At 64.4% G+C, this 27,484-nt stretch overlaps 10 protein-coding genes across 10 annotated transcripts; 5 read left to right on the top strand and 5 right to left on the bottom strand.

The window, feature by feature from the left end:
• Positions 1 to 587: 587 nt before the first annotated feature.
• Positions 588 to 6,335, top strand: Q8F55_002144 (uncharacterized protein; the record flags this gene model as incomplete). Its single annotated transcript, XM_069350751.1, has 3 exons — positions 588 to 705; positions 747 to 854; positions 904 to 6,335. The coding sequence occupies 3 exons, from the start codon at positions 588 to 590 to the stop codon at positions 6,333 to 6,335; spliced, it is 5,658 nt and encodes a 1,885-aa protein (XP_069211137.1).
• A 432-nt stretch (positions 6,336 to 6,767) lies between these two features.
• Positions 6,768 to 8,468, top strand: THR4 (threonine synthase; the record flags this gene model as incomplete). Its single annotated transcript, XM_069350750.1, has 3 exons — positions 6,768 to 6,827; positions 6,928 to 7,331; positions 7,379 to 8,468. 3 exons carry the CDS (start codon positions 6,768 to 6,770, stop codon positions 8,466 to 8,468), a joined length of 1,554 nt encoding a protein of 517 aa, XP_069211136.1.
• A 346-nt stretch (positions 8,469 to 8,814) lies between these two features.
• Positions 8,815 to 12,867, bottom strand: FUN12 (eukaryotic translation initiation factor 5B; the record flags this gene model as incomplete). The annotated part of the gene is made up of 6 exons (XM_069350749.1): positions 8,815 to 8,894; positions 8,941 to 9,375; positions 9,422 to 11,852; positions 11,889 to 12,422; positions 12,633 to 12,750; positions 12,812 to 12,867. The coding sequence occupies 6 exons, from the start codon at positions 12,865 to 12,867 to the stop codon at positions 8,815 to 8,817; spliced, it is 3,654 nt and encodes a 1,217-aa protein (XP_069211135.1).
• A 414-nt stretch (positions 12,868 to 13,281) lies between these two features.
• CEG1 (Dcp1p-Dcp2p decapping enzyme complex alpha subunit) lies at positions 13,282 to 14,693 on the bottom strand (the record flags this gene model as incomplete). The annotated part of the gene is made up of 5 exons (XM_069350748.1): positions 13,282 to 13,633; positions 13,684 to 14,093; positions 14,140 to 14,355; positions 14,394 to 14,544; positions 14,578 to 14,693. 5 exons carry the CDS (start codon positions 14,691 to 14,693, stop codon positions 13,282 to 13,284), a joined length of 1,245 nt encoding a protein of 414 aa, XP_069211134.1.
• Positions 14,694 to 15,306: 613 nt separating this feature from the next.
• Positions 15,307 to 15,932, top strand: Q8F55_002140 (uncharacterized protein; the record flags this gene model as incomplete). Its single annotated transcript, XM_069350747.1, has 2 exons — positions 15,307 to 15,574; positions 15,610 to 15,932. The coding sequence occupies 2 exons, from the start codon at positions 15,307 to 15,309 to the stop codon at positions 15,930 to 15,932; spliced, it is 591 nt and encodes a 196-aa protein (XP_069211133.1).
• A 121-nt stretch (positions 15,933 to 16,053) lies between these two features.
• On the bottom strand, positions 16,054 to 18,656 carry MBP1 (Transcription factor mbp1; the record flags this gene model as incomplete). Its single annotated transcript, XM_069350746.1, has 5 exons — positions 16,054 to 16,269; positions 16,318 to 18,083; positions 18,152 to 18,336; positions 18,515 to 18,525; positions 18,603 to 18,656. The coding sequence occupies 5 exons, from the start codon at positions 18,654 to 18,656 to the stop codon at positions 16,054 to 16,056; spliced, it is 2,232 nt and encodes a 743-aa protein (XP_069211132.1).
• Positions 18,657 to 19,268: 612 nt separating this feature from the next.
• Positions 19,269 to 20,171, top strand: Q8F55_002138 (uncharacterized protein; the record flags this gene model as incomplete). Its single annotated transcript, XM_069350745.1, has 4 exons — positions 19,269 to 19,274; positions 19,315 to 19,749; positions 19,841 to 19,988; positions 20,035 to 20,171. 4 exons carry the CDS (start codon positions 19,269 to 19,271, stop codon positions 20,169 to 20,171), a joined length of 726 nt encoding a protein of 241 aa, XP_069211131.1.
• Positions 20,172 to 20,266: 95 nt separating this feature from the next.
• Q8F55_002137 (uncharacterized protein) lies at positions 20,267 to 21,863 on the bottom strand (the record flags this gene model as incomplete). Its single annotated transcript, XM_069350744.1, has 6 exons — positions 20,267 to 20,450; positions 20,489 to 20,699; positions 20,736 to 20,838; positions 20,882 to 21,442; positions 21,488 to 21,627; positions 21,665 to 21,863. 6 exons carry the CDS (start codon positions 21,861 to 21,863, stop codon positions 20,267 to 20,269), a joined length of 1,398 nt encoding a protein of 465 aa, XP_069211130.1.
• Positions 21,864 to 22,240: 377 nt separating this feature from the next.
• Q8F55_002136 (uncharacterized protein) lies at positions 22,241 to 26,014 on the top strand (the record flags this gene model as incomplete). Its single annotated transcript, XM_069350743.1, has 6 exons — positions 22,241 to 22,413; positions 22,458 to 22,759; positions 22,794 to 23,520; positions 23,557 to 24,966; positions 25,016 to 25,073; positions 25,118 to 26,014. The coding sequence occupies 6 exons, from the start codon at positions 22,241 to 22,243 to the stop codon at positions 26,012 to 26,014; spliced, it is 3,567 nt and encodes a 1,188-aa protein (XP_069211129.1).
• A 69-nt stretch (positions 26,015 to 26,083) lies between these two features.
• On the bottom strand, positions 26,084 to 27,448 carry ZTA1 (NADPH:quinone reductase; the record flags this gene model as incomplete). The annotated part of the gene is made up of 2 exons (XM_069350742.1): positions 26,084 to 27,061; positions 27,437 to 27,448. 2 exons carry the CDS (start codon positions 27,446 to 27,448, stop codon positions 26,084 to 26,086), a joined length of 990 nt encoding a protein of 329 aa, XP_069211128.1.
• Between the last annotated feature and the right edge of the window lie 36 nt (positions 27,449 to 27,484).

Genomic DNA, 27,484 nt, shown 5'->3' with positions numbered 1-27,484 from the left:
CCGCTGCTTACCAAGCACTACCCCCATACCCCACAGCTCACAGTCTACTCATTCTGCTTCAAAACGGCTCAACGACATGGGACATGCCCACTGTCACACCGATCTCGCTGTGCATCTCTGTCACCAGCAAGTGTCTCATCTACTGAGTACTGAGTGCGCCACAGCCACCCTTCAGGCCTTCAGGCACCAAGCCACGTTTACCACGTGGACTATTCGCCGCTAACGCCGGCAGGTGGCAAAGGGCTCCCACCGCCCTGTGCGCTCATCCATCAGAAGTTGGACAACAAGTGCCAGTGACAGCGAGCAACAAGTCTCGACATCTTGTACAACTCTCCTCCTCCCCACCGCTCGCCGCTTCTGGCTGCAACCCCCCAACGCCTTCGTCACCGAGCGACCGAACACGTCGACAGACGATTTCGCGCGTTCTGGAGTCGACAGCCGCCCCAGCCGAAGCTCGAGCAACAAGGCTCCGCACCTCCTCTCCCCTTCCCCTCGCGCCCCCTCTCCGCATCACTCTCGGCATTCCACTTCAAGCATCGATCCGCTTCTCAAGGGCTACACATTGAGCACGGCTCCAACTACACACAATGTTCGGCTCTTGGGGACAGAATAACCAGCAGCAGCAGCAGCAGCAGCAACAGCAGCAGCAGCAGACTGGTGGCCTGTTTGGTTCGGGCGGCACGTCTTCCGGCTTCGGTGGCAACAGTACGTCTTTGTCGCCATCACTGGATGCTAACCTTGGACAGCCTTTGGCCAGCAGCAGCAAAACACGGGCTTCGGCCAGCCTGCCCAGCAAAACGCGGGCACCGGCCTGTTTGGCTCGACCTCGACCAACACCGGCTTTGGTGGCGGCGGTACGTCGATCCGCGACCGTGCAACAGATCAATACTGACGACGTCACAGGAGGCTTTGGACAGCCGGCTCAGCAGGCCCAGACCAGCACGTTCGGCGCTCGCCCCAGCTTCGGTGCGACCGGGTCGTCGACCTTTGGGCAGACCAACACCTCGACAGGTGGTGGTTTATTCGGCTCGCAGAACAATACCAGCACGTTTGGTCAAAACAATGCCTCTTCGTCCGGTGGATTATTTGGTGCCAAGCCCGCTACTGGCTTTGGCTCGCAGCCTGCATCGGGAGGCTTATTTGGAGCCAAGCCTGCGACTGGCTTCGGCGCGTCCACCAGCACGGCTATTGCCCAGCCTTCCAACCAAGTCTTCCCCTACAACGCTGGGCCTCCTCCTCCTCCGCCTAGCACTGGTACCCAGGCGCCTCCTTACCAGCCCACCTGGCAGCGCGACCCACCTCCTGGCGGCATTGGCAAGGAATTGCCGCCTCCCCACCTCTTCCACGTGATCGACGCCATGGATGCGTACAAGGGTGCCAGCTTTGAAGAGCTTCGCTGGATGGACTACCAGAACAACCTCAAGGAACCTACTGCTCAGCCCGCTGCCACTGGCTTTGGACAGCCTGCTGCTGGCGGGTTTGGCCAGCCGACATCGGCTTTCGGCCAGCCCGCGGCCTCGACTTCGACCTTTGGGCAGAAGCCCGCAACTGGCGGCCTGTTCGGTGCCCCTGCCGCGACTGGTGGATTTGGTACGAGCACCACTAGCGGATTTGGCCAGCCTCAGAACACTGGCTCTGGGCTATTCGGTCAGAACAACAACACCTCCACTTTCGGCCAGCAAAACAACAACACTGGCGGCGGTCTCTTTGGCCAGCAGCAGAACCAGACCAACACGACTGGCGGTGGCCTGTTCGGCAACACTTCTAGTCCCTTCGGCCAGCAGCAGCAACAGCAGCAGCCAGCGTCAACAGGCTTTGGAACCTTTGGTCAGACTGCTAATAAGCCTACTCCCTTCGGCGCTGCCCCCACATCCGCCTTCGGTCAGCCGGCTGCTGCTACCACCGGATTCGGCCAGACCAACACGGCCACTACTGGCTTCGGCACCTTCGGCCAGCAGCAGCAGCAGCAGCAGCCCGCCCAGACTGGCGGCCTGTTTGGCCAGCAGAACAACGCTGCCAGCCCGTTCGGCGCGGCCAACACGGCCGCCCAGCCCGCGCCTTCTCTCTTTGGCCAGACGAATACCCAGACCGGCACCACCGGCGGACTCTTCGGTAACGCGCCCAAGCCTGCCGGCGGCCTCTTTGGGACAACGGCCCCCGCTGCCACAACCGGCACTACCAGCGGCTTCGGAAGCTTCGGCCAGAACAGTACCACCCAGCCTGCAACAACGGGAGGCCTGTTTGGGCAGACCAACGCTGCCGCCCCTGCTACTGGTACGGGTCTCTTTAGTAGTACTACCACACAGCAGCCTGCTCAACCCGCTTCTACAGGTGGTTTGTTTGGTAACACGAACACCGCAGCAACTGGCTCGTCGCTCTTCGGCGCCCAAAAGCCCGCGGCAACTGGCGGCCTGTTCGGCACCACGGCCGCCCAGCCCGCCGCCACCGGCGCTACTGGCTTTGGTAGCTTCGGCCAGACTCAGGCGAACACTGGCGGTGGTCTCTTTGGCAACACCCAGGCTGCGACCGCCCCCAAGCCAGGTGGCCTGTTTGGCGGCGGAAGCTCCATCTTTGGACAGCAGCCCCAGCAGCCTGCTGCTCCTACTGGAACCACAGGAGGTCTGTTTGGTAGCATTGGTCAGTCTCAGACCGCGTCCTCGGGGCTCTTCGGCAGCACGGCGCAGCAGCCCGCGCAGACCAACTCGTTGTTTGGCAACCCCCTTGGCCAGTCAGCCATCCAGCAGCAGCAGCAGCCAAGCCTCACGGCGTCAGTCGACCAGAACCCTTACGGCACCAACGACTTGTTCAAGTACAACAACCAGCAGCTGGAAGTCAGCACCTCCAACAAGAAGCCTGCCCTCCCGCCTCTTACCACTTCCACCTTCCGTGTGACTCCTTCCAAGGGCCGTGTCAGCAACCTTCGCGGGTTCGGCTCCCCTTTCAAGGGGCTCAGCTCATCGCAGGGTTCGGGCCGCGCTGGCAGCCCTGGCCTGGGGGCGTCCTCGCCCAACCGCTCGCTCCTCGGCACGCCCGTGCCTTCTGACCGTTACAAGGGCCTCACTGAGCAGGCGCTGTCGCCTAATGCGTTCATCCCTCGCCCGAGCGTTAAGAAGATCACTGTCAACAAGCAGCAGAACGGCCTGTCAAACAGCGAGGACCGCCTCGAGTCTGTTCTTGGCAAGTCGGCCCTTAAGAGCTCTGCCAACGGCTCGGCTCCTCCTACGCCTGTCGACAACATCCGCAGCCGCAGCCCGGTCGTCCTCGCTCCCCGCACGGTGGACGACACCCCAACTCGCCGCCCTGCTGTCGTGACTACCGAGGTGTCGGCGCGACCTCCCTCTGCTCTGTACACCCAGCACAAGAAGGGTGACTACTGGTGCAAGCCTGGAATCGACAAGCTTCGCTTGCTCTCTCACGACGAACTCAGCAGGGTCGTTGACTTTTCCGCTGGCCGCAAGGGCTACGGCGAGGTTACCTTCCTTGAACCCGTCGACCTTACCACCCTCTCGTCCCTCAACGACCTGCTCGGTGGTGTTATCGTCGTTGAGGACCTGGAGCTTACCGTCTACCCCGACGAGACGAACAAGCCTGAGCGCGGCAAGGGTCTCAACGTCCCCGCTGAGATTTCACTCGAGAACTGCTACGCTCGCGACAAGGCAACGAAGCAGATCGTCTCGGACCCCAATGACCCTCGTTACCAGCGCCACCTCAAGCGCATCAAGGCCATTCGCGATACCGAGTTCATCAGCTTCACCGACGATGGTGTTTGGACCTTCCGTGTGGAGCACTTCTCCAAGTATGGCCTCCTCGGCAGTGACGACGAGGAGTCGGACGAGGACACCCCGGCATCACCAACACCTGCCCCCTTGGAGAAGTCGTCGCTCGGAGACGAGTCCATGTCGGATTCGTTTGACGAGGAAGAGGATGACGACTTTCTGCCTCCCACGAAGAGCATCCACGACACCCTGATGAACTCGGACGAGGGCAGCTTCGAGGACACTGAGGAGTCTGACTCGTACGACGAAGACATGGAGCAGTACGACGACGAGCCAGTTGAGCCCTTGGACAACTGGGATCGCCCCATCAAGACCAAGCTCGGCGCCGAGGGCATGCGCAAGCTCCGCCAGATGCAGTCGTCGTTCTACGGCTCTCAGCCGACCAAGACGCGCCGTGAGACGCCTGCGCAGGCTCAGCGTGCCGCCGCTTTGGAGGCCGCTCGTGCTCTCCAGCGTAAGCGTGACGACTCGGGTTTTGAGTCTGCCGAGGAGGGTGTTGCGAAGCTTGACGATCGGGCCGTCAAGCGCGCCTCCTTCGGCGAGTCTTCTAGTCCGCCTCTGCTCCGCCAGCCCCGCAAGTACGCCAAGGTCCCCTTGGCCGACTCGTTTGTTGGCGGCAACGAGGGTGTCCGGGCCGATGCCGGCCTAGCTCTCGGTCGATCATTCCGTTGTTCGTGGGGACCCAACGGTGAACTGGTGCACTTTGGCAAGATCTGCTCGCCGAGTGCCGCTTTCACCTCGTCTCCCGACCCTGTCGTCTTTGTCGAAGACGTCCAGTTGCTGGCACAGCCTGCTGCCGTTGAGCGGCCTCGGGCCGAGCGGCTGCTCGACCTGTTGCTCGAGTACACCAACGTCGAAGAGGTCGATGGTGTACCCACTGCCTTTATCGACAACGGCGTCCGCTTCAAACAGTTTGCGGCCCTCTTCCCCACAGCGGACCGCTCGCATGAGGCCAGCGTCTGGCGCCTAGGCCAGGCGCTCTTTGACGAGATCGACCTTGGCCTCCCAGCTGGAACACCAGCAGAGGTCCGCACCAATGTCGCAGAGGTACGCCGTAAGCTCGCGCTTTCCAAGTGGCTCGAGGACGCTGTCGCACCTGCTGTCGACGCCGACCTGCTCAAGGCTGGCGACAACCGCCCCGCCAAGGTCTTCGCCCTTCTCACCGGCAACCAGATTGACCGCGCCGTCCAGTCTGCCCTTGACGGCAAGGATATGCGTTTGGCAACACTGGTGTCGCAAGCGGGTGGACCCGACGTCTTCCGTGCCGAGGTGGCTCGCCAGCTCGAGGACTGGAACCAGTTTGGGGCCAGCGGCTTGATCGGCTATGACTACCGCAAGCTGTACGCTCTCCTTGCCGGCGTGACCGACGTTTCATCGGGCGGCACCGACTCGTCGCGTGAGGTTCTCGTTGCCGAGGGCCTGGACTGGAAGCGCGCCTTTGGCCTCCGTCTGTGGTACGGCTGTTCATTCGAGGACTCGATTGCCGCCGTGCTCACCGACTACTCCGAGGCCCTTGGGTCGACCCACCCACCAGCTCGCCCGTTGCCTCCTTACCTCGAGAAGCCGGACGATGACCGCGAGTGGACCATGCCTACCCAGCCCACGGACGTCCTGTTCAACCTCATCAAGCTGTACTCGGACCTGACCGTGTCACTGGACAACGTGCTCTCGGCTCGCGACTCGTCGCCCAGCCCGACCGACTTCCGCCTCCCGTGGCACTTGTACCTCCTCCTGTCGCGCGTCCTTGCCAAGCGTGACTTTGAGGACCGCGAGGAGGCTGACGAGGACGGCCAGAGCTTCAGCGCGACTGCGGATCAGATCACAAGCTCATACGCCCAGCAGCTCGAGGAAGAGGGCCAGTGGACCTGGGCTGCGTTCGTGCTCCTTCACCTGGAGCGTGCCGACAGCCGCAGAACTGCGATTCAGGCGCTGCTCTTCCGCCACCCCGAGCCTTCGCCGCGTGACCAGGACTTCTTGATCAACACGCTCCACGTCCCGATCGAGTGGCTGCACGAGGCCCGGGCCGCGCACTTGGCTGCCGAGGGCGACGTGTACAAGGAGTACTACGCGCTCATCCCTGCGGCGCTCCCAGACCGGGCCCAACGTCTTCTTGTAAGCAAGCTCGCTCCCGAGGCCGCACTCCGAGACGACCACAACCTCCTTCGCCGACTGTGCGAGGCGCTCGAGCCTCTGCACCCTTCTGCCTGGGAGTACAACGGCGGTCTGTACCTCGACTATCTCGACATTGTCACGCACGTGCGGCCATTGTTGCGCTCGGTGCTTCGTGCCGGCGCGCACCCCGACCCTCAAGAGGCCAAAAACCTGACTGCGTTGGCCACGTCGCTGCCGCGCGTGCTCCAGCTGCTTCCTGCCCTCTTTCCCGACACGACGGATGTTCAACAAGTGGCCAGCTTGAGCTACATGTTGAGCCAGCTCCAGAAGCTCGCTGTGCCCCTCCACTCTGCGGGTTATATCGCCCGCCCGCCCGTGTCCAAGTTGCTCGTCGACAAGGACCGCCTGCACTTGTTGCAAGGTGCTGCGACCGAGTCGTTTGAGTAGTCACTGTCCGCGCTCACTGCCGCTGCCTGAGGGCCGCGTGAGCAGCAACATCTTGTTTCCACAGCGTCGATTTGTCCGTAGCATGGTTTCCGTTTTCATAGCCGCCATAGTCTTTCTATAGGTTGATGGCGCAGAGTCATCGGGCGCGTCGCGCGTCGTGAGCGCGAGCGCGAGCGCGACCCAAGCAATATGCATGCATCATGAGAGAGCAGGGGTGGGGCGGGGTATGCTGTGGCTGCGGCTGTAGCTGTGGTGGAGATAGCGACTTTGAATGTCCAATTAGCGACAGCAGAGTGAAAAAGTCGGCCGGTATCTGGAGTTGTAAGGGATTCCGCCGCCGCCGCCGTCGAGTCGATCCGACGGTGGCCAGGAGCCAAGACGTCCTCCACAAACTCGGCTCGACACTTCTCCTCAACCACCAAAACGCACAACATGTCGCAGACACGATACTTTTCCACGCGCGGCGGCGCCGAGACGCTCTCGTTTGACGAGGTGAGTGGGCGTGGAGCGCACTGCACGCAGCGTCTGGCTGCTAGCGATCAGCCAACCCCCCCTCGGCACCATAGCCGCAGCAACGTTCTAACCTGCGCAGGCGGTCCTGACCGGCCTGGCGCCCAAAGGCGGCCTCTACATCCCGACCGAGATCCCCACGCTCCCCGCCGACTGGGAGACCGCGTGGTCCAAGCTCTCGTTCGCCGAGCTCTCGCACGCCGTGCTCTCGCTCTTCATCCCGACCGACAGCATCCCCTCTGCCGACCTCAAGGACATCATCGACCGCTCGTACGCCACGTTCCGCTCTGACGCGGTCACGCCGCTCCGCAAGACGGCCGAGGGCGAGTACACGCTCGAGCTGTGGCACGGCCCGACGTGGGCGTTCAAGGACGTGGCGCTCCAGTTTGTCGGCAACGTCTTTGCGTACCTCCTCGAGAAGCGCAACGCCGCCGGCGCCGGCGAGCAGCTCACCGTGCTGGGCGCGACGTCGGGCGACACTGGGTCGTGAGTAGCCGAGGGAGAGACTAGCAGGCGCTCGCTGACACTCGCAGCGCGGCAATCTACGGCCTCCGCTCAAAGCCAGCCATCACCATCTTCATCCTGTACCCCGACGGCCGTGTCTCGCCTATCCAGGAGGCGCAGATGGCGACGGTGCCCGACGCCAACGTCTACTGCGTTTCGGTGGAGGACTCGGACTTTGACACGTGCCAGTCGATTGTCAAGTCGTGCTTTTCCGACGCGGCCTTCAACAAGGCGCACCGCCTCGGCGCCGTCAACTCGATCAACTGGGCCCGCATCCTCGCCCAGATCGTCTACTACTTCGCCGCCTACTTCCAGCTGCCCGAGGCCGAGCGCAAGGCCAAGCCCGTCAACTTTGTCGTCCCCACCGGCAACTTTGGCGACATCCTCGCCGGGTGGTACGCCAAGCGCCTCGGCCTCCCCGTCGGCCGCTTGGTCGTCGCCACCAACGAGAACGACATCCTCCAGCGCTTCTTCGCGACCGGCCGCTACGAGCGCAACGGCGCCGACGGGGTCAAGGCGACCCTCTCGCCCGCCATGGACATTCTCCTCAGCTCAAACTTTGAGCGCCTGCTCTACTACCTCGCGCGCGACACGCAGGAGGGCGCGCTCGCCTCGGCCAGCGAGGCCGAGCGCCGCGCCGCCGCCCAGGCCCAGCTGAGCAAGTGGTACGACGAGATCAAGGCGACGGGCAGCGCCGACATGGGCGCGGCCGTGCAGAAGCTCGCCGACTCCGAGTTCTGGGCCGAGCGCGTCTCCAACCCCGAGACGCTGGCCGAAATCAACAAGTACTACAACCTCGCCGAGCCCTACGGGCCCTACGTCGTCGACCCGCACACGGCTGTCGGCCTCGCGACCACCGACCGCTCAAAGGCAAAGGAGCCCAACGCGACCTGGATCACGCTCAGCACGGCCCACCCCGCAAAGTTCTCCGAGGCCGTCGAGCTCGCCCTCACAAAGGAGACGGCGCCCGGCTTCGACTTCCGCCGCGACGTCCTCCCGCCCCAGCTCGCCGAGCTCGAGACCCTCCCCAAGCGCGTGTACAAGGTCAAGGGTGAGGACGGCGTGCGTGCCCTCGTCGAGGCCGTCAAGCGCGGCGAGAAGCCCACGCCGTCGGCGTAAGTGGCTAGCTAGCGGGGGGCTGGGCCGCGCGCACCAGCCCCAGCGCCAGCGCGCTTAGCAGAAAATGAAGGCGCAACGTCTACATGTACAGATCATGCATCAGTGGTAATGAGAGAGGTGTGGGATGGCAGCAAGAGTGGACTGACTTGGCAGTGGCGCAACTCGACTGCTCGGCCGCTCCTCCCTCACACGCTCGCTCCGCTCGCGCGCTCGGCGCCTGCGCCTGTTCAAACAACCCATGCATATCAAAACTGTAATCAATGCGAATAGATGCAGCAACGCGTCGCGTCGCCGGGACAAGCGGCGTGGGCCCGCAGCCATCCTATGCCTAGTGACGGCTCTACGCCTAAGCGACGCCCTGCTCAATCTTCATCTTCTTCAACAGAGCCCAGTCCGACAGCTCGACCTGGTCACGGAACGTGTTTTCTGCGCGAGTTAGCTAACAGCCCAAACCAGGCTACACAAAACTCACTCAAGACGTCGAGCGACTGGCGCGTAATCAGCGACACGACCTCGTCCTTCTCGTCAAAGTGGCGGCCGAACGCCCTCGCGGCCTGGTACGCCGCGCGCTCAATCTTGACAGCGACACCGGCACCGACCTGGCTGCGCTTGACAACCTGCATCGGCTTGTGGTTGATCTCGAGGCCGGTGATCTTGCCCAGCGGGATGATCTCGCGCGTGCCCTTCTCCTTGTCGTAGCGCACAACACCGACCGGTGTGCCGACACGAGCAGTCGCGCCGTCGACAATGTCACAGCCAAGAATAATAGGGTCCTTGGACGCGAACGGCTTGATAATCTTGAGCTTGACGGGCCACACGGCGTTGGGCGCCGCCTCCTTCTTGCGCGCTTCTGTCACCTCCTCCATGTGCTTCTTGAACGCATCGAACAGGTGGTAGATGATCATGGCTGGGGTGTAAGCTGGGCACATATGCGGGTAAAGGCAACAACTTACCAGAGAAGATCTTGACACCGTCGCGCTTGGCCGCCTCCTCGGCCTCAAACGTGACTGGCACGTCGAAACACAGCATGACGGCGTACTCTGGTGCTCGGTCCAGCATCAAGCTCGATCGGATAACGGCACTCTTGTACACGGGGCCAAGACCGAACTCGAACACGGGGATCTTCATGTCCTTGAGGAAGACGAGCAGGGCCTCGAGCGAACCAAGAGTCGACGCCTGGACGTAGACACCGCGGCCAGACTTCTGCACAAACTTGTCGAGCGAGGTAAGGTCGTCCATGGCCAGGTCCTTGTAGTACTCCTCCTCGTCGGCGTTGTTGGCGACGAACATGCGAGCACCGGCAATGGCCTTCTCGAGACCGGGGGCCGAGATCTTGACACCAAGGGCGGCCTTGACCTCCTTGTGGTGGACGTACGCCGACTTGATACGCAACTCGCGCATGGGCTGTGGTGTAAGGAGCGCTCGCACGTTTGTGACAATCGGTCCGTTCATGCCACACAAGACAATCGTGTCGCCCTCCTTGAGGAAACCGTTGACAAGGACAATGTCGATGGTGGTGCCGAGACCCTCAATGACCTTGACCTCGAGGATGGTGGCCTCGGGCTCGGAGAGGTACATGAGCGAGCCGGTCATACGCTCCTGGGTGAGCTTGACGAGCAGGGCGAGCAGGTCGGGCACACCCTCGCCAGTGACGGCCGAGGTGGGGACAATCGAGACGATACGACCGGGGTTGGGGTTCTGGTCGTAGACCTCCGAGTTGAGACCCTGCTCCATGAGGAGCATCTTGACGTGCTGGAGGCGGTCCTCGAACATGCGCTGCATACGCTTCGACTGCGTGGCGAGCGTGTCGCGGAAGCCAATGTCCTTGTTGACCTTCCACTCGGTGGCATCGAGCTTGTCAATCTTGTTGAGCGCGACGATGAACGGCGTCTTGCGCATCTTGAGCATGTTGATCGACTCGATCGTCTGGGGCTCGAGACCGTGGGTGATGTCGATGACCAAGATGGCAATGTTACACAGCGACGAACCACGCGAACGGAGGTTGGTGAACGACTCGTGGCCGGGCGTGTCGATGATGAGCAGACCGGGAATCTTGACATCGACACTGCCGTCCTTGTTGACGACCTCGGTCTTCTCGATAAGCGCCTCCTTGGGGAAGAAGGTGGCACCGATCTGCTGGGTAATACCACCAGCCTCGCCCTCCTGGACCGAAGTCTGACGGATCTTGTCGAGTAGCTTGGTCTTACCAGTGTCGACGTGGCCGAGAATACAGCAGATGGGCGAGCGGAGGTCGGTCTTGTCCTGGGTCGCCTCGGCAGCCTTGCGGCGCTTGGCAATGGCAACGCGGGCACGCTCCTTGGCGGCCTCGACCTCGTCCTCGGACGAGTCGTCGTCAGAGTCATCCTCGTCAGAGTCGTCCTCCGAGTCGTCGTCAGAGTCGTCGTCAGACTCGGTGTCCGACTCGTCCTCAGACTCAGACTCGGCCTTCTTAGCGGGAGCCTTGCCGTTGGCCGCAGGGGCAGCCTTCGCGGCAGGAGCAGCAGCAGGAGCGGCCTTGGCGGGGGCAGCCTTGGCGGTAGGAGCGGCAGCCTTAGCCGCGGGCTTGGGGGGAGGCGGCGCCTCGTCCTCGCTCGACTTGTCCCAGTCGTCCTCCGACTCCTCCTTCTTGTCCTCGACCTTGAGGTCCTTGACGCCAGCGGTGGCAGTAGCGACCTCGTCGTCCGACTTGTCCCAGTCGTCTTCGTCCTCGTCGGCCTTCTTGGCCTCGACCTTGACGGGCGAAGCGGGCTCGGCGGGGGTCGCGGGCTGCGAGGGCGTCTTGGCCTGCTGCTGCTGCTTGCCGGCGGGCTTCTTCTTGCCGTAGTTGGGGCGCTTGGCAACGGGGGCACCGCCCTCCTGGAGAGCAGCGACGGTGACACCAGAGGCGAGGAGAGCCTGCTTGCGGGCCTCGGCGGCGGCGCGCTCGGCCTTCTGCTTGGGCGTGAGGAGCTTGCCGGCGGCCTTGAGCTCGGCCTTCTTGAGCTTCTCCTTCTCCTTCTTCGCGTTCTTGGCCTCGTTGGCCAGACGCTCCTCCTCGGCGATACGCGCCTCCTCAGCCTCGATGCGGGCAATCTCCTCCTGGCGCTGGCGCTCGGCCTCCTCCTCGAGACGCTTCTTCTCGGCGACGGCAGCCTGCATGGCGAGAATGTGCGCGGGCACCTTCTTGCCCTTGGCCGGGGCCGCAGGCTCGGGGGCAGCCTTGGCAGCGGGCTTTTTCTTCTTCTTCTTGTTCTTGGAAGCGCCGGCGCCAGCGTCGTCGCCATCATCGTCATCCTCGGCATCGGCAGCGGGCTCGGGAGCAGCCGCGGGCTCCGGGGCGGCAGCCTCAGGTGCCTCATCGGCGGCAGCAGCCTTCTTCTTCGCAGCCTGAGCCTTCTTCTTGGCCTGCAGCGTCAGTCACTGACACCACGCCGTACCCACCTTCTCCTTCTCCTTCTTCAGCTTCTCCTTCTCCTTCTTGCTCAGGATCTTTCCGCCGCCCTCCTCCTCGTCGTCATCCTCGTCGGCAGCAGCCTCGGGTGCGGGTGCGGGCTTGGAGGCAGCCTCAGCAGCAGCCTTGGCAGCGGCGGCCTCGGCGGCGGCCTTCTCCAGGAAGTCGTCGTCGTCGTCGTCGTCGTCGGCCTGCTGCTGCTTTCCCTTCTTTCCCTTCTTGCCCTTCTTAGGCTTGACGTCCTCCTCTGGCCACTCGTCGTCGAGGTTGGCGGGCGCCTCCTCGATGATACCAGCAGGCTTCTGCTCCTCCTCCTCTTCGTCCTCGTCGACCTGCTGCTGCTTAGCCTTCTTGCCTTTCTTTCCCTTCTTGGGCTTGACGTCCTCCTCGGGCCACTCGTCGTCGTAGTTCTCGGGCGCCTCCTCGATGCCGGCGGGCTTGGTCTCCTCGTCGTCGTCGAACGCAAAGTTGTTGGCCTTTTTCTTCTTGTCCTTCTTCTTGTTCTTGGCCGCGGAGATCATGGCCTGGGGGCAGGGTTAGCGGGGCAGAGGGAGGGGGGAGGTGCGATGGGGCACAATGCACCCGTAGGAGCTCGAAGACGTCGCGAGCTCGCTGCCATCGCGACAGAACGCAGCGCCGCGCCGCCGCCGCCGCCCAACGCTGAGCGAGCACGACCGCACCGCGCACCACACCGCGCGCCACCGTAGGCCCCATCACACGACACCACAACGCACCATGAGGCCGCCCTGCTCCTCGTCATCGTCGAGCGCGTCAAACGCCGAGGGCTTGTTGACGTCGCCGTCGTCGGCCGGCGTGGCGAGCTTGGAGTCGAACGCCTTCTCCTTCTCGGCCCTGTGCGGAGGTCAGACCAATTTTGCTCTGCGCAGTGGCCTGGTCTGGCGGGGTTGCTCACCAGAAGTCGTCGTCGTCTCCCTTCTTTCCCTTCTTTCCCTTGTTCTTGGGCGGCATTGTGCTTGATGCTGTAGAGTGAGTGGCAAGATGATGACAACGCGCCTGATGCAGTACCGGCGCACCCCCACTCCCCACTGGCATCGGCGGCTCCGGCTGCTCGAACTTGACCAAATGACTTTTTTGTACTTTGCCTCCGCTCGACCACGGCACGCGGCACATGACACTCGACACTCCACCTCCACTTTTGACGACCACGGAAGGCGAGGCGTGATGCTGACAGCACTCGACACCGACGCTCCCCGTAACCCACAACCCCTTCTAGCAGCATGCGCACTAGTGGGCATGGCGCAAATCCATACAGCATGCATAGCTTGCAAGAGGACCCGGTCCCAGGCTCAGCACCGCAGGTTCATACTCTGCCCTCAGGATGCGCGACGTAACTAATACAACACGGCCTCATACACCATCACTCTACCGCCGCAGCCCGGCAACCACCGGCGGAGCAGATGGCCTGCCTCCTCCCTGCGGTGGAGGGGCGGATGCCGACGATGGCGGACGCTGGGCCTGGCGCTGCTGATCTGGTGGCGGGCGCGAGTTGCGCCTCGCCTCGCGCTCCTTCCACGCCGTACGGATCGCGTCCTGGCGTCCCAGCACGTCGGCGATCTCGACACCGTCAGCAATGCTGACGAGCACCTTGCCGACAATGCTCTTGTGGTTGCCGTGCGGCTTGTCATCACGGAAGCGGAACATCTTCCAGCCTCGGTCCTGGTCCCACGTCACCTCGACGACTCGTCCGTCAAACTCTTCGCCCGACTCCTTCATCCTGGGGGTGTCAGTGGGTGATCCAAAGGCAACGGCCGCGGCCGCACTCACTTCTCCCACTCTGCGTCGTCCACGTCCATCTCGTCAAAGTACTCGTAGTCTTCGTTGCCGGCCCACTGATTCAGAATGAAGATTGGCTTTGCGTAGAAATCCGGCTCCGAAGGGTTCTCGGGGAACGGGGGGAACCTCAGCTCGATCTTGAAGTCGACCGAGTTCTCGGATGGCGGCTTCCACTTGAGGATGCGCTCGTCGGTACCAGGCAGGTACTCTGACTCTGCGCACGTGAAGATGAGGCCGTCGTGGCCGTGCATGAGCTTGGGGACGTGGACGTCGAGGACGCGGCTGGTGTAGTACGAGAGCTCCTGCTTCTTGTCGACGATTTCAAAGGGCGCCTGCTCCTTCCACTCGGGGTAGCGCGCGAAGGCCTTGTTCATGGGCTTGACGACCCAGTCGCGGAGGCGCTGGGGGGGTGAGCCGGGGAAAAAGGCAGACGACCGCGCTACTCACTGCAAACCGCTTGACCAGCGGCTTCTTCATAATATTCTCCCCATTGATGACGAGGCAGTCGAAGGCATAGTACCGGAGGAAGTGCTGGCCGGACTGCGGGTCGACGTCGATGACGAGCTCGCCGTCGAGCAGCGTGTCGGTGAGCGGGTCGTCGAGGCGCTCCCAGTGCGTGAAGTGGAGGTCCTCGATGAGGAAGTAGCGCTGCTTGCGGTCGATCTGGCGGCGTCAGACACCCCCTCGTGCCGGCAACCCACCAAGTACACCTCCTGGCTGCCAGTCTGCCCGTTGAACACGACAAAGAGGAGCACGCGCACGCCGTCCGTCTTCTCGCACACCCAAAAGTCCATCTTCTCGAGCAGCTCGACCGAGCGCGTGGTGAAGGACACGGGCTGGGACCCGGGGAAGCTGGGGTCAGTGTTGTGCGGCACGACGACTCACCGCCCATCCCGCAGGCCGCACAGGCTGCCGATGTGCGCGTTGAGGAACTGGCGCGTGTCGCGGTCGTGCAGCTCGGTGCCGGGGATGTCGGGGATGATGGAGGGGGCGTGGGGCATGGTGGGGGGGGGGGGTGTTGCTGGGGGAGGGGGTTGAAGGGGGAGGGGGTTGAAGGAGCTGCGAGTCGAGTCGTCTCGTCGGCCCTGATTCCTTTCGTGCTCGCGGCAGTAGTCGCGGTAGTGCTGGTTGTCGTGCAAGTTGGAGCAAGTTGTTGGTGCCGGCGGCGGCTTGATGTAGTGTACGCGCGCGCCGAGGAGACTCGACAAGGACGAGCGAGTAGTGCGTTTTGTACGCCGCACGAGGTTACGCCACCAAAGTTGGCTTTGGCTGGCGTGCAGCGCGGGACCAAACCCACGTGGCGGGGTCAACCCGTCACCCCACCGTACGCAGCGTAGCAGGTGCAGCAGCGCAGCAGTCGTCGACGGCGCGCATAACAAGGGTCGCATGCATGCGCGCCGAGAGCAGGGCTACCCAGGTACCCAGATGCAGGCGAAGGCGCTTGAGGCGGCACTCGCGTGATGTTGTTGTCGTCACTGCGCGCACTGCGGCGGCGCCACGGCCCTGGCGTGCCGAAGACCAGACGATGACGTCGAGCCGGCCGAGCCGAGCCGTCCGACAGTACAGCGGCTCACACGAAGCTTCCTCGACAACACCTCCCACTCCGCGACGACGATGCGACCCCCGCCCTCGCCCCAGACGCACGACGACGGCGCCCTCGCGGCCCCCGACAGCCTGCCCGATGCGCCCGACGCACTGGTGGACGCCGCCGCGCGCCCCGCCCCGCCGCCAAAGGACAAGCTCGACATCGACGACTACCGCCGCCTCAACCGCCGCGCGACCCAGAACGGCATGTATGCTGGGATGCTGGGCGGCGGGGGGGCGACGTTCTTCGCTAGCCGGTTCGGGCTGGGGAAGAATGCGCTCGTGCTGACCTTCTTGCGTGGGTCTCGCTTGTTGGGGGGGTGCTCACGCCAGTCTCGGCCACGGGCATCAGCTTCATCAGCACCCGCGCAACCATCAACCGCACCCTCGGCGACCACTATGCCGCCCTCCGCCAGGCGCGCGAGCCCAAGGCCCCCGGAGGCGGAAGCTACCTCTCCGACGTGGCGGGCGGCGACGCGACCATCGCCGCGAGCAACGACGAGCCGCCGCGCGACCGCCTGCGCGAGGAGTTGCTCGGCCTGGGGCGCCCCCGCGAGCGCACCCACTGGGCCAAGGGGCGCGGACTCGACGGCGAGGTCGAGGAAGAAGCAGAGATGCGGGATACATACTTGCGGCCCGGTGTGCCACGCACATAGTAGATCCACACAACACCACATGATGCATGACACAGTCGCAGCCACGCCCTCTTGGTACAATCCAGCGCTACATGACAACACTACACGGCCCAGATCCGACGCCACGCCACGCCGACGCCACCTACACCTTCCATGTCGGCCGGTTCGGTGGCGGCGGCGCTGCAGAGACAGGGGGAAGCGCTGGCGCAGGCCGCGGCGTCGGCGTCTGCCCAGTCTCGTTCTCGAGCGACTCGAGCAGCGTGTCGACGACCGTGTCGATCTCGGCCGGCCCAACGTCGCCGCCACACCCAGCCGCAATGAGCCGTCGGTACTGCGCCATCTTCTCGGTCGTGCCGGCCTGTCCAATGTCAGCGACCAGCATCACCACCCCCACCACCCTACTCACCTCGGTCTGCGCCTTGACCAGCCTCGTCGCCAGCGCCGCACGCTTCTTCCGCTTCTCGGCAATCTCCTGGCGCAGCTTCTCCTCCTCGGCCGCGGTACCGTCCCCTGCCACCGCCGTCAACGCCTCGAGATCGCTGTAGTCCTCGCCCGCCTGAGCCGGGTCATCCCCCGCACGCCATCGCTTCTCGCGCTCCGTGTCGCTCTGCAGCCACCGTTCACAGTCCCGCGCAAGGCCCGCAGTCAACCGCGTTTGCAGCTTTTCTGTCAGAGCCTCGAGCTCGGGCTCGCGGGCCTCAAGCGGCTTGACCTGCTCGTTGAGGTTGTGCAGTGTCCGGCCCGCCTCGCTGATCTCCGAGTGGATACTCGTCAACATGGCCTTGGCCTGGAGCACGTCGCGCTCCTTGGCCAGGAGCTCGGCGTCAAACGACCGTGCGAGCGCCTGCAGGTGCGACGAAATATCCGAGAGGTACTGGCCGCCAGCGAGCTTGGCCGCGTCCGAGGTGTACAGCTGAGGGTGGTAGTTGCTGAACGCGCCGGCACCGAGCGAGTTGGGGTTGCGGACCGTCCCTGTCGCCGGCAGTGTGCGCGACATCATCATGTCGGGCGACGACCTGAAGCGCTCATCTTCCAGAATGTAGTCCTCGGCCGACTTGAAGTCCCTGTTGCGGATCTTGGGGTCGGCACCGTGGTCCAGCAGCGCCTTGACAATGCGCTTCGACCGCGCCCTAGCGGCCAGAGTGAGCGCCGTCTCGCCGTCCTCGTCCTGGAAGTTGATGACATCGGCGAGCTCTTGCGGGTAGTCGGACAGACGCGACAGGATAACCTCCATGTAGTACCGCGCCGCATGCGTCTTGCCCTTGACAAGCGCCAGGTTGGCAATGTGGTGGAACACGGTGCGGTTTTGCTTGTCAATGTTCAATGTGCTGCGGTGCAGAAGCTCAAACACCTCTGGGAACTTTCGCAGGTCGTAGTTGTTGGTAAACATGACGCTGCGCATGAGGGGCGTCTGCTCGAGGTTGTTCTTGTTGAACATTTGGGCCCCAGCCGACAGCAGGAGCTTGATCACGCGGGTTCTTCCCATGGCGGCGGCCCAGTGCAAGGCCGTATGGTTGTCGTCGTCGATCACGCCATTGGGGTCCCAGTTGTACGGCGGGTTGGTGAGCACGGACGGGATCTGCGTCGACTCGGAAACAAAGTAGTTGAGGATGATGTCGTTGTACTCGTCTTGTGTGAGGGGCTGCTCCATGCCGCCGTATCCGCGCGGGCTGCCCGGCGGCGGCGTGTGGACGGCGCTGTTGCCCCGGGCGCGGCGGAGCTGGTCGTAGTCGTCCTCGTCGTCCATCATGGCCGCGGTGCGCTTGCGAGATGGCTCGCCCATGCCGTTCTGGCCGTAGTTGTCAATGTCCATGCTGTCGCTGCGCGTCGATTCGGGGACAGTGGGCAGACGCTTCGAGCCGACCAGTGGTGACGGAGTGGCCGATTCCGACATGGCGCCCGGGGATTCCGACCCGTTGGACAGGCCGACCGAGTCGGGAGTAACGTCGCGACGATCAACCTTGCGTGACTGGGCTGGTGAACCCTTGCCGGCGAATGCATCCTTGCCGAGCTTGGGGTCCTTGATGCGCTTCGTGGGAGGGGCGACGGCATGCTTTGGCGCCGGGGGCGGTGAAACAGACGTGGGGACAAAGTCGATAATGGGGCGCAGCAAGTCCTCGACATTGTATTGTTTGGCGAGGGCCAGTCCGCGCTCGATGGGAACCCAGGTGCCTGCGAACCGTCAGCCTGTGTTACCGTCGCCGCCGCCGCGGCGTCGCGGCGTCGTGTCATCCACACACCTTGGTATTTGCCGTAGCCGCCCTGCACCTTTTCGTGCTCGCCCTTTTGGACCTCGCGCTCGAGCACTCTTGTGCGCTGCGGCTTGTCAAAGCCAGCGACCTTGAGGATCTGCGTTGCGTTGAGGTACGCATCCGACCTCCGTCGCATCACGGCCACATTGCGGCAGATGAATTCGTACACGGGACTGGGAGATGGTCAGCAAGAGTCGCGACGCAGCAACGCCGACGCGTTGCCGACGCGATTGATAACTTACACGCCACTGCAATGATTGATGACGCCGCGATAGGGAAGTTGGCGGTCAGCGCGTGCGCGTGCGGGTACAAACATGGGCTCCAAAAGTCAAAACGCAAACAACAACATACCTGTATGTAGCCTGCGGCCGAGTCAGTAACCATGGACATGATGTTATGGGATGCGAGTGGATTGGATGGCAGGGTGGAGTGTACGCACCTTGTAAATGGTGTTTGGCCCAGCTTCACCACCCGCGGCTGGTTTCTTGGGCATTGTGGGCGTTGGCGCGTAGTTTCGACGCGACTTGTTTGGGGGCAAGGAATTGCAAGCAAGGGGTGGGTGGGTCTAGGTGTCCGAGGGGGTTACTGCTGTGGTGTATGCGTTGTTGATGCTGTTGGAGCGGCCAAGATGAGTGGGATGAGAGTTGTTGATTGTAAAGTCAAGCACGGTGAGAAGGGCGGAGAGAGCGGAGTAGGCAGGCCAGTCGTCGTGGTGTTCTACAGCGGCAGGTCATGACGAAGCGAGTCGCGTTGGCTGAGGGAAGAGGCAGAGGGGGAAGGCGGGGCGGGCGGGCGGGCGGGCAGGGGGCTGGGCTGGCTTGACGCGTCTCGCGGCGCGCGGCTGCCTTCTAACACTGCCAATTTGCTTCCGCCTGAGCCGACGACGCCGCCGCATTAGGATTATGCCTAAATGGCCGCGCCGCCGATTCCTAATTCCTAATCCAGTGACTCCCACGGCTCATTTTGATTCCGGCCAAGGCTCCATGACGCCGACGTGTGGCATTCCGCCAAGGTGGAGGTCTGGGATGGATTTGGACGATTTCGGCGGCGACAACGACCGCAACAACAACACCCTTTCAACCACTCTCATCCAGCCAGCGGCGTCATGAAGGTGGGCCAGCCTGCTCCCCTCGCACGCACTCACACCCCAGATCTCAAACAACCCGCCGCAGCACCTCTCAAACTACGAGGTGCTCCAGCACTTCCTCGACCTCAAGGAGGACAACGACTACCTGCAGAAGGCAGTGGCCGACAACGCCGCGCGGCAGGTGGTGCGCGCGCACGCGCAGTACCCCGGCGCCAAGAACAAGTTTGGCGACCCGGTCGAGGTGCCGCACGTCGACGACCTGGGCGAGGAGGACCTCGCGCACGAGGACGACGCGGCGCGCCGCGGCGTGAGCAAGGAGCTCGTGTGGGTCCAGGACGAGGTCATCAAGTATCTCTGTGCAGACTACAACGTCACGGCAAGGCAGACGGCCGACGGGGTTGCCAAGCTTGCCGACCAGCTCCAGGAGTACGGGTTTACCAAGGCCGAGCTGCTCCAGGCGTGCAACCTCGCGCCGCAGAGCCAGGTCGGGCTGTACTTAGTGAGTGGAGATGGAGGGCAGTCCAAAGAGCGGGGTGTACCTGTGGAGGAGGGCCGACACACAGGAGAGAACTGAGCTGACCCCGCACCAGATCGTCGAAGAGGCAGAAACACGTCTCCCCCAGCCGTTCAATGAGACGATGAACCAGATTGTCGACGAGGTCATTGCCCCCACGCTGCTCGCCGAACCACCAGAGGAGCTGTGGCCGTACCTCTCGTCGACGGTGCACACCGAGATCGGTGAGTTGTTCAGGATCCTGTAATCCCGACGTAACTCACACTACAGCACAAAACATCATCGACGACACGGCCGAGTATGACGAGGAGGCGTACGACAACGAGGAGGAGTACGTCCACGAGGCCGAGTGGGGACCCGGCCGGGAAGGCGGAGTCGACGACGAGGAGGACACTGCGATGGAGTAGGCGTGGGCTGGATGGTCGTGTGCATATTCACTGTAGGATTAAACATAGCATTGCATTGGTATCGGTGTGCAGGTGTCCCTAAAAGTACAAGAGTTCTATCCCCCAAAGGGGTTGCCGTTAATGATGAAATTGACACCAAAGGAGCAGAGGCTGCCAATGAAGAGGCCTGAGACGAGGGAGAAGCCGGCGAGGGTACCGGCCAGGTCCTTCTCGTCGTCGGTGATGGCAGGGTTGAGCTGCGGCGACGAGGCCGTGATCATGCAGATGGTGGAGATTCCGCTGGCAGGTTAGCTGAAGTCGCAGGAGGAGCAACCTACCCGTTGGTCAGGCCAAAGGCGAAGAGGATGATAAAGTAGATGCTGTCGGGGAAGACCGACTTGTGCGCGGCTGCGCGGCCCGGCGTGTTGCACAGCAGGAAGAGGGGGAAGAAGACGACGCGCGAGACGGAAAGCGCCACGATCGTCGGCGTGGAGAGGTTGCTCGCGAAGGGCAGGGACGGGACGAACGTGCGTCCGGCGTAGTCGGCCACTGGTGGGTTAGACAGAGAATGATGACAGAACCCACGGTTGAAGACGAGGAAGTGGAGAGAGATGAAGACCGACGGCGACAGGGCACTGGCCGAGTCCGAGGCGGACAGAATCGTCGTCGTGATGGGCGGGAAGATGGCCTGGAGTGTGAGCTGAAGCGAACGTCCGGTTTTCTCAACTCACCAACGTCACGATGAAGACAAACGCCACTGCAAACTCGATCCGCGTGTTCTTGCGGAACACGCGCCACATGACCTGCTTGGACTTGGCCCCGCTGGCCGTGCCCTCCTGGCGGCGGTGGGCCAGCGGAGCCAGGACGGACGTGTAGGCCGGGTGGAGGACGAGCACGCGCAGGGCGTACAGGCACCCGATGGAGCCGAGGGCTCCGAGCGCCCAGAGCCCGACGGCGGCGGCGGTCGAGGGCTTCCCATCGGCGTGCCCGCTGCTCGCGACAGCGAGCACGAACTGCGCAGCCGAGACAATCACCGCGATGGCGCCCTGGCCGGACATGACGGCGAAGATCTCGCCCGAGCCCCAGAGAGCTGAGAGCGCGAAGACGGCCGACTGGAGGTACGAGCAGGCGACGGAGAGGACGAGGGTGACGAGCAGGATGAGGGGGAAGAGGAGGGACGAGTTGGCGGCGGAGAGCGCTGGCAGGACGAGGGGCAGGATGGGGAAGGCGAGCAGCACGGTCGTGCCGAGCATGAGGAGGAGGGACCATCGGAGGCGTGGCTCGGGGGGTGACTGGCAGTGGTCAGCTCGCTCCTTGCAGACAAGTTAGCTACCCACGCTCGCGACGTTGCGCTGGGCCAGGCCGAGGAAGAAGAGGTTGGCCGAGCAGTATATCGTGCCGATGTAGCTCGGGAGGTTTGTCCGCGTCGAGCCGGGCGGGAGCAGGGCCGTGAGAAACGGATACGTGCATATGAGGGCTGGCGTCAGCTTTGTAACCGAGTCGGAGCAGCTCACCATTCCAGCTGAGGAGGACGCCGGCGCCGAGCGCGGCAAAGGCCCAGTAGATGGTCCGCCCGTGCCGGTCTGGCGCGAGGAGCTGGTCGACGCTGGCGCTCAGCCGCTCGTCGGCGCCGTCGTCGTCGGCCGCAACGGGCGCGTAGCCCTCTGCCGTGCGCACCGGCGGGGATATGAGCTCGCGCAACGTGCTGAGCATGGTGCTAGGTGGCGAGGATGTGGTGGTTGTGGTCGTCGTCGCCGGCTATGACGCGTCAAGTGTCACTCACTCAGCCAGCTGAATGCCACCTGCCTGGGCAATTTACCCCCGCCCATGACCCACTTTGGGCCTTTGGGTGCACTTTGGCAGTCGACCCGTAGTTTGGCAACTCGTCGATACTTTCCAACCGCCACGACAAGGAGCGACAAGCAAGCGATAACAACGGCACTGCGACCAGACGACAAAGCGAGACATACCCCGCTCGACACGCATAGCAGCGCCCGCACGCCCCGGCCACGCACTCGACTGCCGCCATCGAACAAAACACAGTGGCTCACTAGCTACTACTCCAGCAGCTGGTGCGACGCCGCGCAGGCATGGAGTACCAGCGCCTGTTTAGCGAGCCGCACAAGGCGGACACGGCGCAGGCGGCTGCTGCTCCGGCTGCTACGGCTGCTCCGGCCCCTGCCCCAGCTCCGCTGCCCACGTCGAGGCCGGCGTCACCGGTCAAGGAGCCACTGAACGGAACAGGGGCGGAGGCTTCGGCGAGGTGGGTTTTGTGTGGTGCCCGCGTGCGTTGCTGACTTGCAGCAGCAGCAGCGTCATTGTACCGCCAGCAGAGCCGGTGCCAGGAGAGCCAGCAGCATCGGTGCCAGCACCACCAGCAGAGCAGGCAGCACCACCACCACCACCACCAGCGCCAGAAGCCTCGGCCCCACCACCAAAGCCAGCAGTCTACCCGCCCAACGTAGTGCCCAACCCGGCCGCCGCACTCGCCGGCCCGCCACGCATCGACCCGGTTCTCGGAGAGCTTCAGCGCCCAGCCATGGTTCCCGTCGAGCTGGATGAGCGCGTGGACCGGGCGAGCGTCTGGATGAAGACTGTGCCAGACACTGGTGAGTTGCAACCTCCTTCGGCGCTGATGACCAGGCGAGGCCATCTACTTCATCCCTAAATCGTGCCAGGAGTGCAGCAAACTCGCGCAGCATTGTGACCGCGGCGTGCCGACGTGTGCGCGATGCGTGAGCCGCGCCGTACCGTGCACCCAGGGCGCGCTGTGTCACTTCCAGCCGCCCGCCCCGCTGCCCGTCAACGGGGGCAGCAACGGCGAGAGTCATGCCGAGGAAAAGCGGTTCACGGCAGCAGAAAAGGCCAAGGGACGGCCAGTGGACGACGGGTCCGACGCCAGTGACTCGGACGGCGAGGATGCAGGCCGCGGCAAGCGCGTGCGCAAGAAACGCCGCCTGTCAGCCTCGGACGAGGTCGACCCCAACCTCATAAACTTTGACGGCACCCTCCGGAAACCCAGAGCCCGCGCCCCGAGAATACCTGGCCTCCCGGGGCCAGGGGCAGCGCCGTACCGGCCTGACGAAGTACGCGTGACCGAGGACGACGTGCGGTATCGCGCCGCGGTGGACGCCAACGACGAGCGGCCAGATCTGACATCGATGCGCGGGTTCTGCCCTGTGTGGGCCAACCGTAGGCGGGAACTGTTCGCAGCGGCAGAGTACCTCCGCGCGCCGGTGCCCACTGCTGGCGCCAGCGTGGACATTGGGCCGAGCGGCGTGGCGCGCGGCGTCATCCTCGAGGGGCCAAGTCCGCGCCAGGGGGCGTTCTGGGGCGAGGGGATGCAGGCGGGGACGATTGCAGCGTACATGTACGTGGCCGGGTGTGGCGGGCGCTGACATTTTAGTGGCAAGCCGAGGATCCGTGCACCTGATCCCGGGACCGTGCCGGCGGCAACACCACACCAGTCGGTTACCATTGCGGACGACTACAACCAGGCACTCGTGCGCGGTGCGGATGCGGTGAATGGCGCGAATGGAGCCGAGGCCGCCGCACCAGCGCAGGAGTCGGAGCCCATCGAGGCGCTGCTCATGGCGCAGCGGGCCAAGACGCCGGTTGCTGTCGCGGTGGCACACGATTACGATGGCGTAGTGTTCAAAGTGCCACGGCCGGTAGTGGTACTCGGCTGGTTCTGGGTCACCGACGCGTGGACCGAGCCGGCGGAATCGGCCCCGTCGTCGGTCGTGTGGAAGTTTCGCTTCGAGTGGTGCACTGGCACACAGCGGACGCCTTGGTGGAGCGGCAAGAACGACGCGGAGAGGATACCGACGCCGTCGGTCGAGGGGAGCGGGTCGGCTGCCTGGCCTGTGCGAGGGCCTGGCGTTTCCGGCCCGTCGACGCTGCTTGGTGCCAAGGAGGCGCGGGTACCGCGCGAGGTCGCAGAGGACTACGGCGACGAGCCCGACCCAGCACCGTTCCAGTGCCCGACCTGCAGCCTCTTCTCGGACCGCGTGTACGAGTCTACGCCGCTCTGCCTCAACGAGCGCTGCACCGAATACTTTGTCAACCCTGACGAGCCGGAGCGCAAGAGTGGCCCGGCGTCGACCGAGCCAGCAAGAGCGCGCGCCGAGGAGCGCATCCTGCCCGAGTCTCTCAACCTCAGCCTCACGCCGCCAGAACCGCGCACCGAGCTGAGCGAGCTGCGGCGGCACGACGCTGGGCGCGGCTTCTGGCGCGCATGGGTGTGCAAGCGGTGTCGCCGGGCCAACGAACGCCGCGACTGGTTCGGCTTTGTGTGCGAGGCCTGCGCGTTTATCGAGGTTCCGTCACGCAAGATCTACACGGTTGACGCGCTCCGCCCGCCATCGAGGCCGGTGTGTACCGGCCCGCGCCCGGACGAGGGGTACGCACAGTGGCCGTTCGCCGCGACGCGCACGGCCAACGTGTGCGACGACGACGTGCAGGTGATTGCGCACGGGCTGGATGCGGGCTTTGGTACGGGAGCGGTTTTGTCGCATGCGCTCGCGCACGACGGCAACGGCGTGAACACGGTTGCCGACGCCGTGCTCAGGGGTCTTCAGCTGCAGGGCGTTGACGAGGTCAAGCTGCGTCGCCAGCTGCTGTCGGCCTTCTCGAGCCGCCCGGCCGAGCAGGCGCTGTCGCCGTTCTACACGCTGCTGTGCGGGCCCGAGCCCGTGCCGTACATTGCGCACTTTGTGTCGGGCCCGTCTGTGGCCTGGGACAAGAGCGCAAGGGTGTGCCTGGACGCGATGGAGCTGGTGAATGAGCGAGCGGGACGGATGCTGCGTGGCGTCGAGTGAGTGGTCGTGGGGTGGGTGTGGCACTTGAGCTGACGCGTGTATCAGGTTCAACTCGCTGCTCGTCGCGGCCGTGCCACCCGTGACGCCCGTGTCCGTGCACCCGGTGAGTGGCGCTGCGAGTGGCGCAACCTGAAACTGACTGCCCAGACCATTCCCGTCGCCGCTGAGACCTGCGTGGCTATCCTCATCCTCGGGTCCGACGCTATGATCCGCCTGCGCCGCCCACGCACTCGCTACGGCGAGGTGACAGCACAGCACGGCGACGTGGTTGTGCTGCAGACGGGCGCCGAGGCCGTCGACGTCGAGGTGCGCACCGACGGCTTTGGGTTTGTGTGCGTCGCGCGGCGGGCGTACGCCGAGGGTGCTGAAGCGGAGGCTGGGGGAAACGGGCTGCCACTGCCCCCGACACACCCACCAGGACGGCCCCTCGCAAACTGGTACATTGGCCCGGCGCCGCTCGACCCGGCCGAGCCGCTCAGACCACGCGCCGCGCTGCGCGAGCTGCCCGACTATGCAGGGGACGAAGGCGAGGGCGAGCCGGCCGACCCGGAGCGGCTGTTCGCGAGCGAGCGGTACACGGGGCTGGAGATTGACGACGCGGCGGTGGTAGAGCCGACAAAGCTCGTGCCGCCGGCGTCAGCACCACTGCCAAAGCTAGGCGGGGCCGCGAAGCTCGCAACGGCCAAGGGCAAGGGGCGCGTCAGCGCCGTCAAGGAGGAGGAGCCCAAGCCCGGGCGTGGGCGGGGTCGCGGGCGCGGCCGGGGCGGGGGACGTGGCCGCGGCCGAGGCGCAGCCACCGCGGCGACCGTCAGCACGGCGTCGTCCCCCGCGTCCGTGGCGTCGCCTGCTCCGCGAGGCCGCGGCCGCGGTGGCGCACGCGGAGGACGCGGCCGTGGCGGTGGCCGCGGGCGGGGGCGCGCGCACGCGAGCGGGACCCCGAGCTCGGAGTACGCGCCGGACATGAGCATGAGCCTCGACGCGGAGGTCAAGGCCGAGGCCGGCGGCGACGGCGGCGACGGCGACGTGATCATGGCCGAGGGTTAGTTGCCACTTGTATAGTAGACGCATGCACTGTCTAGACGAATCACTGCATATCTCCTCTTGCGCTACGCCCTACGACACCTGGATGAGGAGCTTGCCCGTCGTGCCGCGGCTGCTGATATCCACCTGGGTCTGGCGGACGCCCTCCTCGCTGAAGGGGTAGACCTTGTGGACGGCGAACTTGACCTTGCCGTCCTGTGCGAGCTGGACGGCCTCGCGGGCGTAGCGCGCAAAGTCCTCGGGGTTGTCGATGAAGGGGAAGAGGGAGGGGCGGGTCACCTTGAGGACCTTGGGGGTGAGCTTGAGGGGGGAGAAGGGCGGGACGGGGCCGGAAGCGTTGCCGTAGGTCACGATCGTGGCCTTGGGGCGGACGACGAGGAAGTCCTCCTCCCACGTGTCCTTGCCGATACCGTCGTACACCGCGTGCACGCCCTTTCCGCCGGCCCACTCGACAATCTGCTTCACGTTCTCCTCACTCGGCGCAGAGGAGAGCAGGACCAAGTCCGCGCCCGCCTCGCGCGCCTGCTGCGCCTTTTCGGGCGTGCTCACCGTCCCGACGACGTGCGCGCCGAACGCCTTGGCGAGCTGCACGAGCACGAGACCGACGCCGCCAGCCGCAGCGCGCACGAGCACGTAGTCGCCCTTCTGGACGGGGTACGCCTCGCGGAGCAGCGTGAGCGCGGTCAGCGTGACCGTGGCCAGGCTGACCCCGTCCTTGGCGTCGATGCTGTCGGGCAACGGGGCCACCTGCCACGCCGGCGCGACGGCGTACTCTGCAAAGCTGTGGCCCGCGGTCGTGAAGACGCGCTGGCCGACCTTAAGCGGGCCGAGGGGCAGGTCGCCTCCCGAGGATGGGAGCTGGACGATGGTCCCGACGATGTCTTGGCCTTGGACGTAGGGCAGCGGCACAGTGTACAGGCCTGAGCGGCGGTAGTTGTCGATAAAGTTGGCGCCGGTCCACTCGACCTTGAGGAGGACCTCGTCGGCCTTGGGCGTCGGCACGGGGACCTCGGCGAGGACCGAGACCTCGGGCCCGCCGGTCTTCTCGAACTGCGTGTGAGCGGGGGCGGGGCCGAGGACCCACCTGCACGACCTTGTGCGTCTTGGGGATGGCAGCGGACATGTTGCGGGCGTGGGCGTGGGCTTGTACGTAGGCGGTGCGGGCGAGGGGGAACGAAGAGCGAGTGAGGAGCGGTGTGATGCGGCGCGCAAGCATGTGGTGGGTGTCAAGTGGACGACGAGGCGAGCACGCGCGCGGTGTTATATCTGGCGGGAGATGACCAGCAATGACGCAAAGCGCGCGAGTGGTCGGCGCGGGCCGATGCGCCTGGCGCGTGGCGGATAGCCGCGCTGCCGCTGTGCCGGCCACCCGTCCGGGCTGTGGCGCGGGGGAGATTGATCAGATTGATCAGGATTGATCATCACGCATGCATGCATTGTGAGGGCTTAGCGATAGCATGCACGCAGCGGGCT

Source organism: Vanrija albida (genome assembly GCF_041260175.1).
Source record: "Vanrija albida strain AlHP1 chromosome Unknown contig_2, whole genome shotgun sequence".
NCBI lineage: Eukaryota > Fungi > Basidiomycota > Tremellomycetes > Trichosporonales > Trichosporonaceae > Vanrija > Vanrija albida.
Note: the sequence above shows the minus strand (reverse complement) of the source record. Positions and strands in the feature narration are given on the sequence as shown.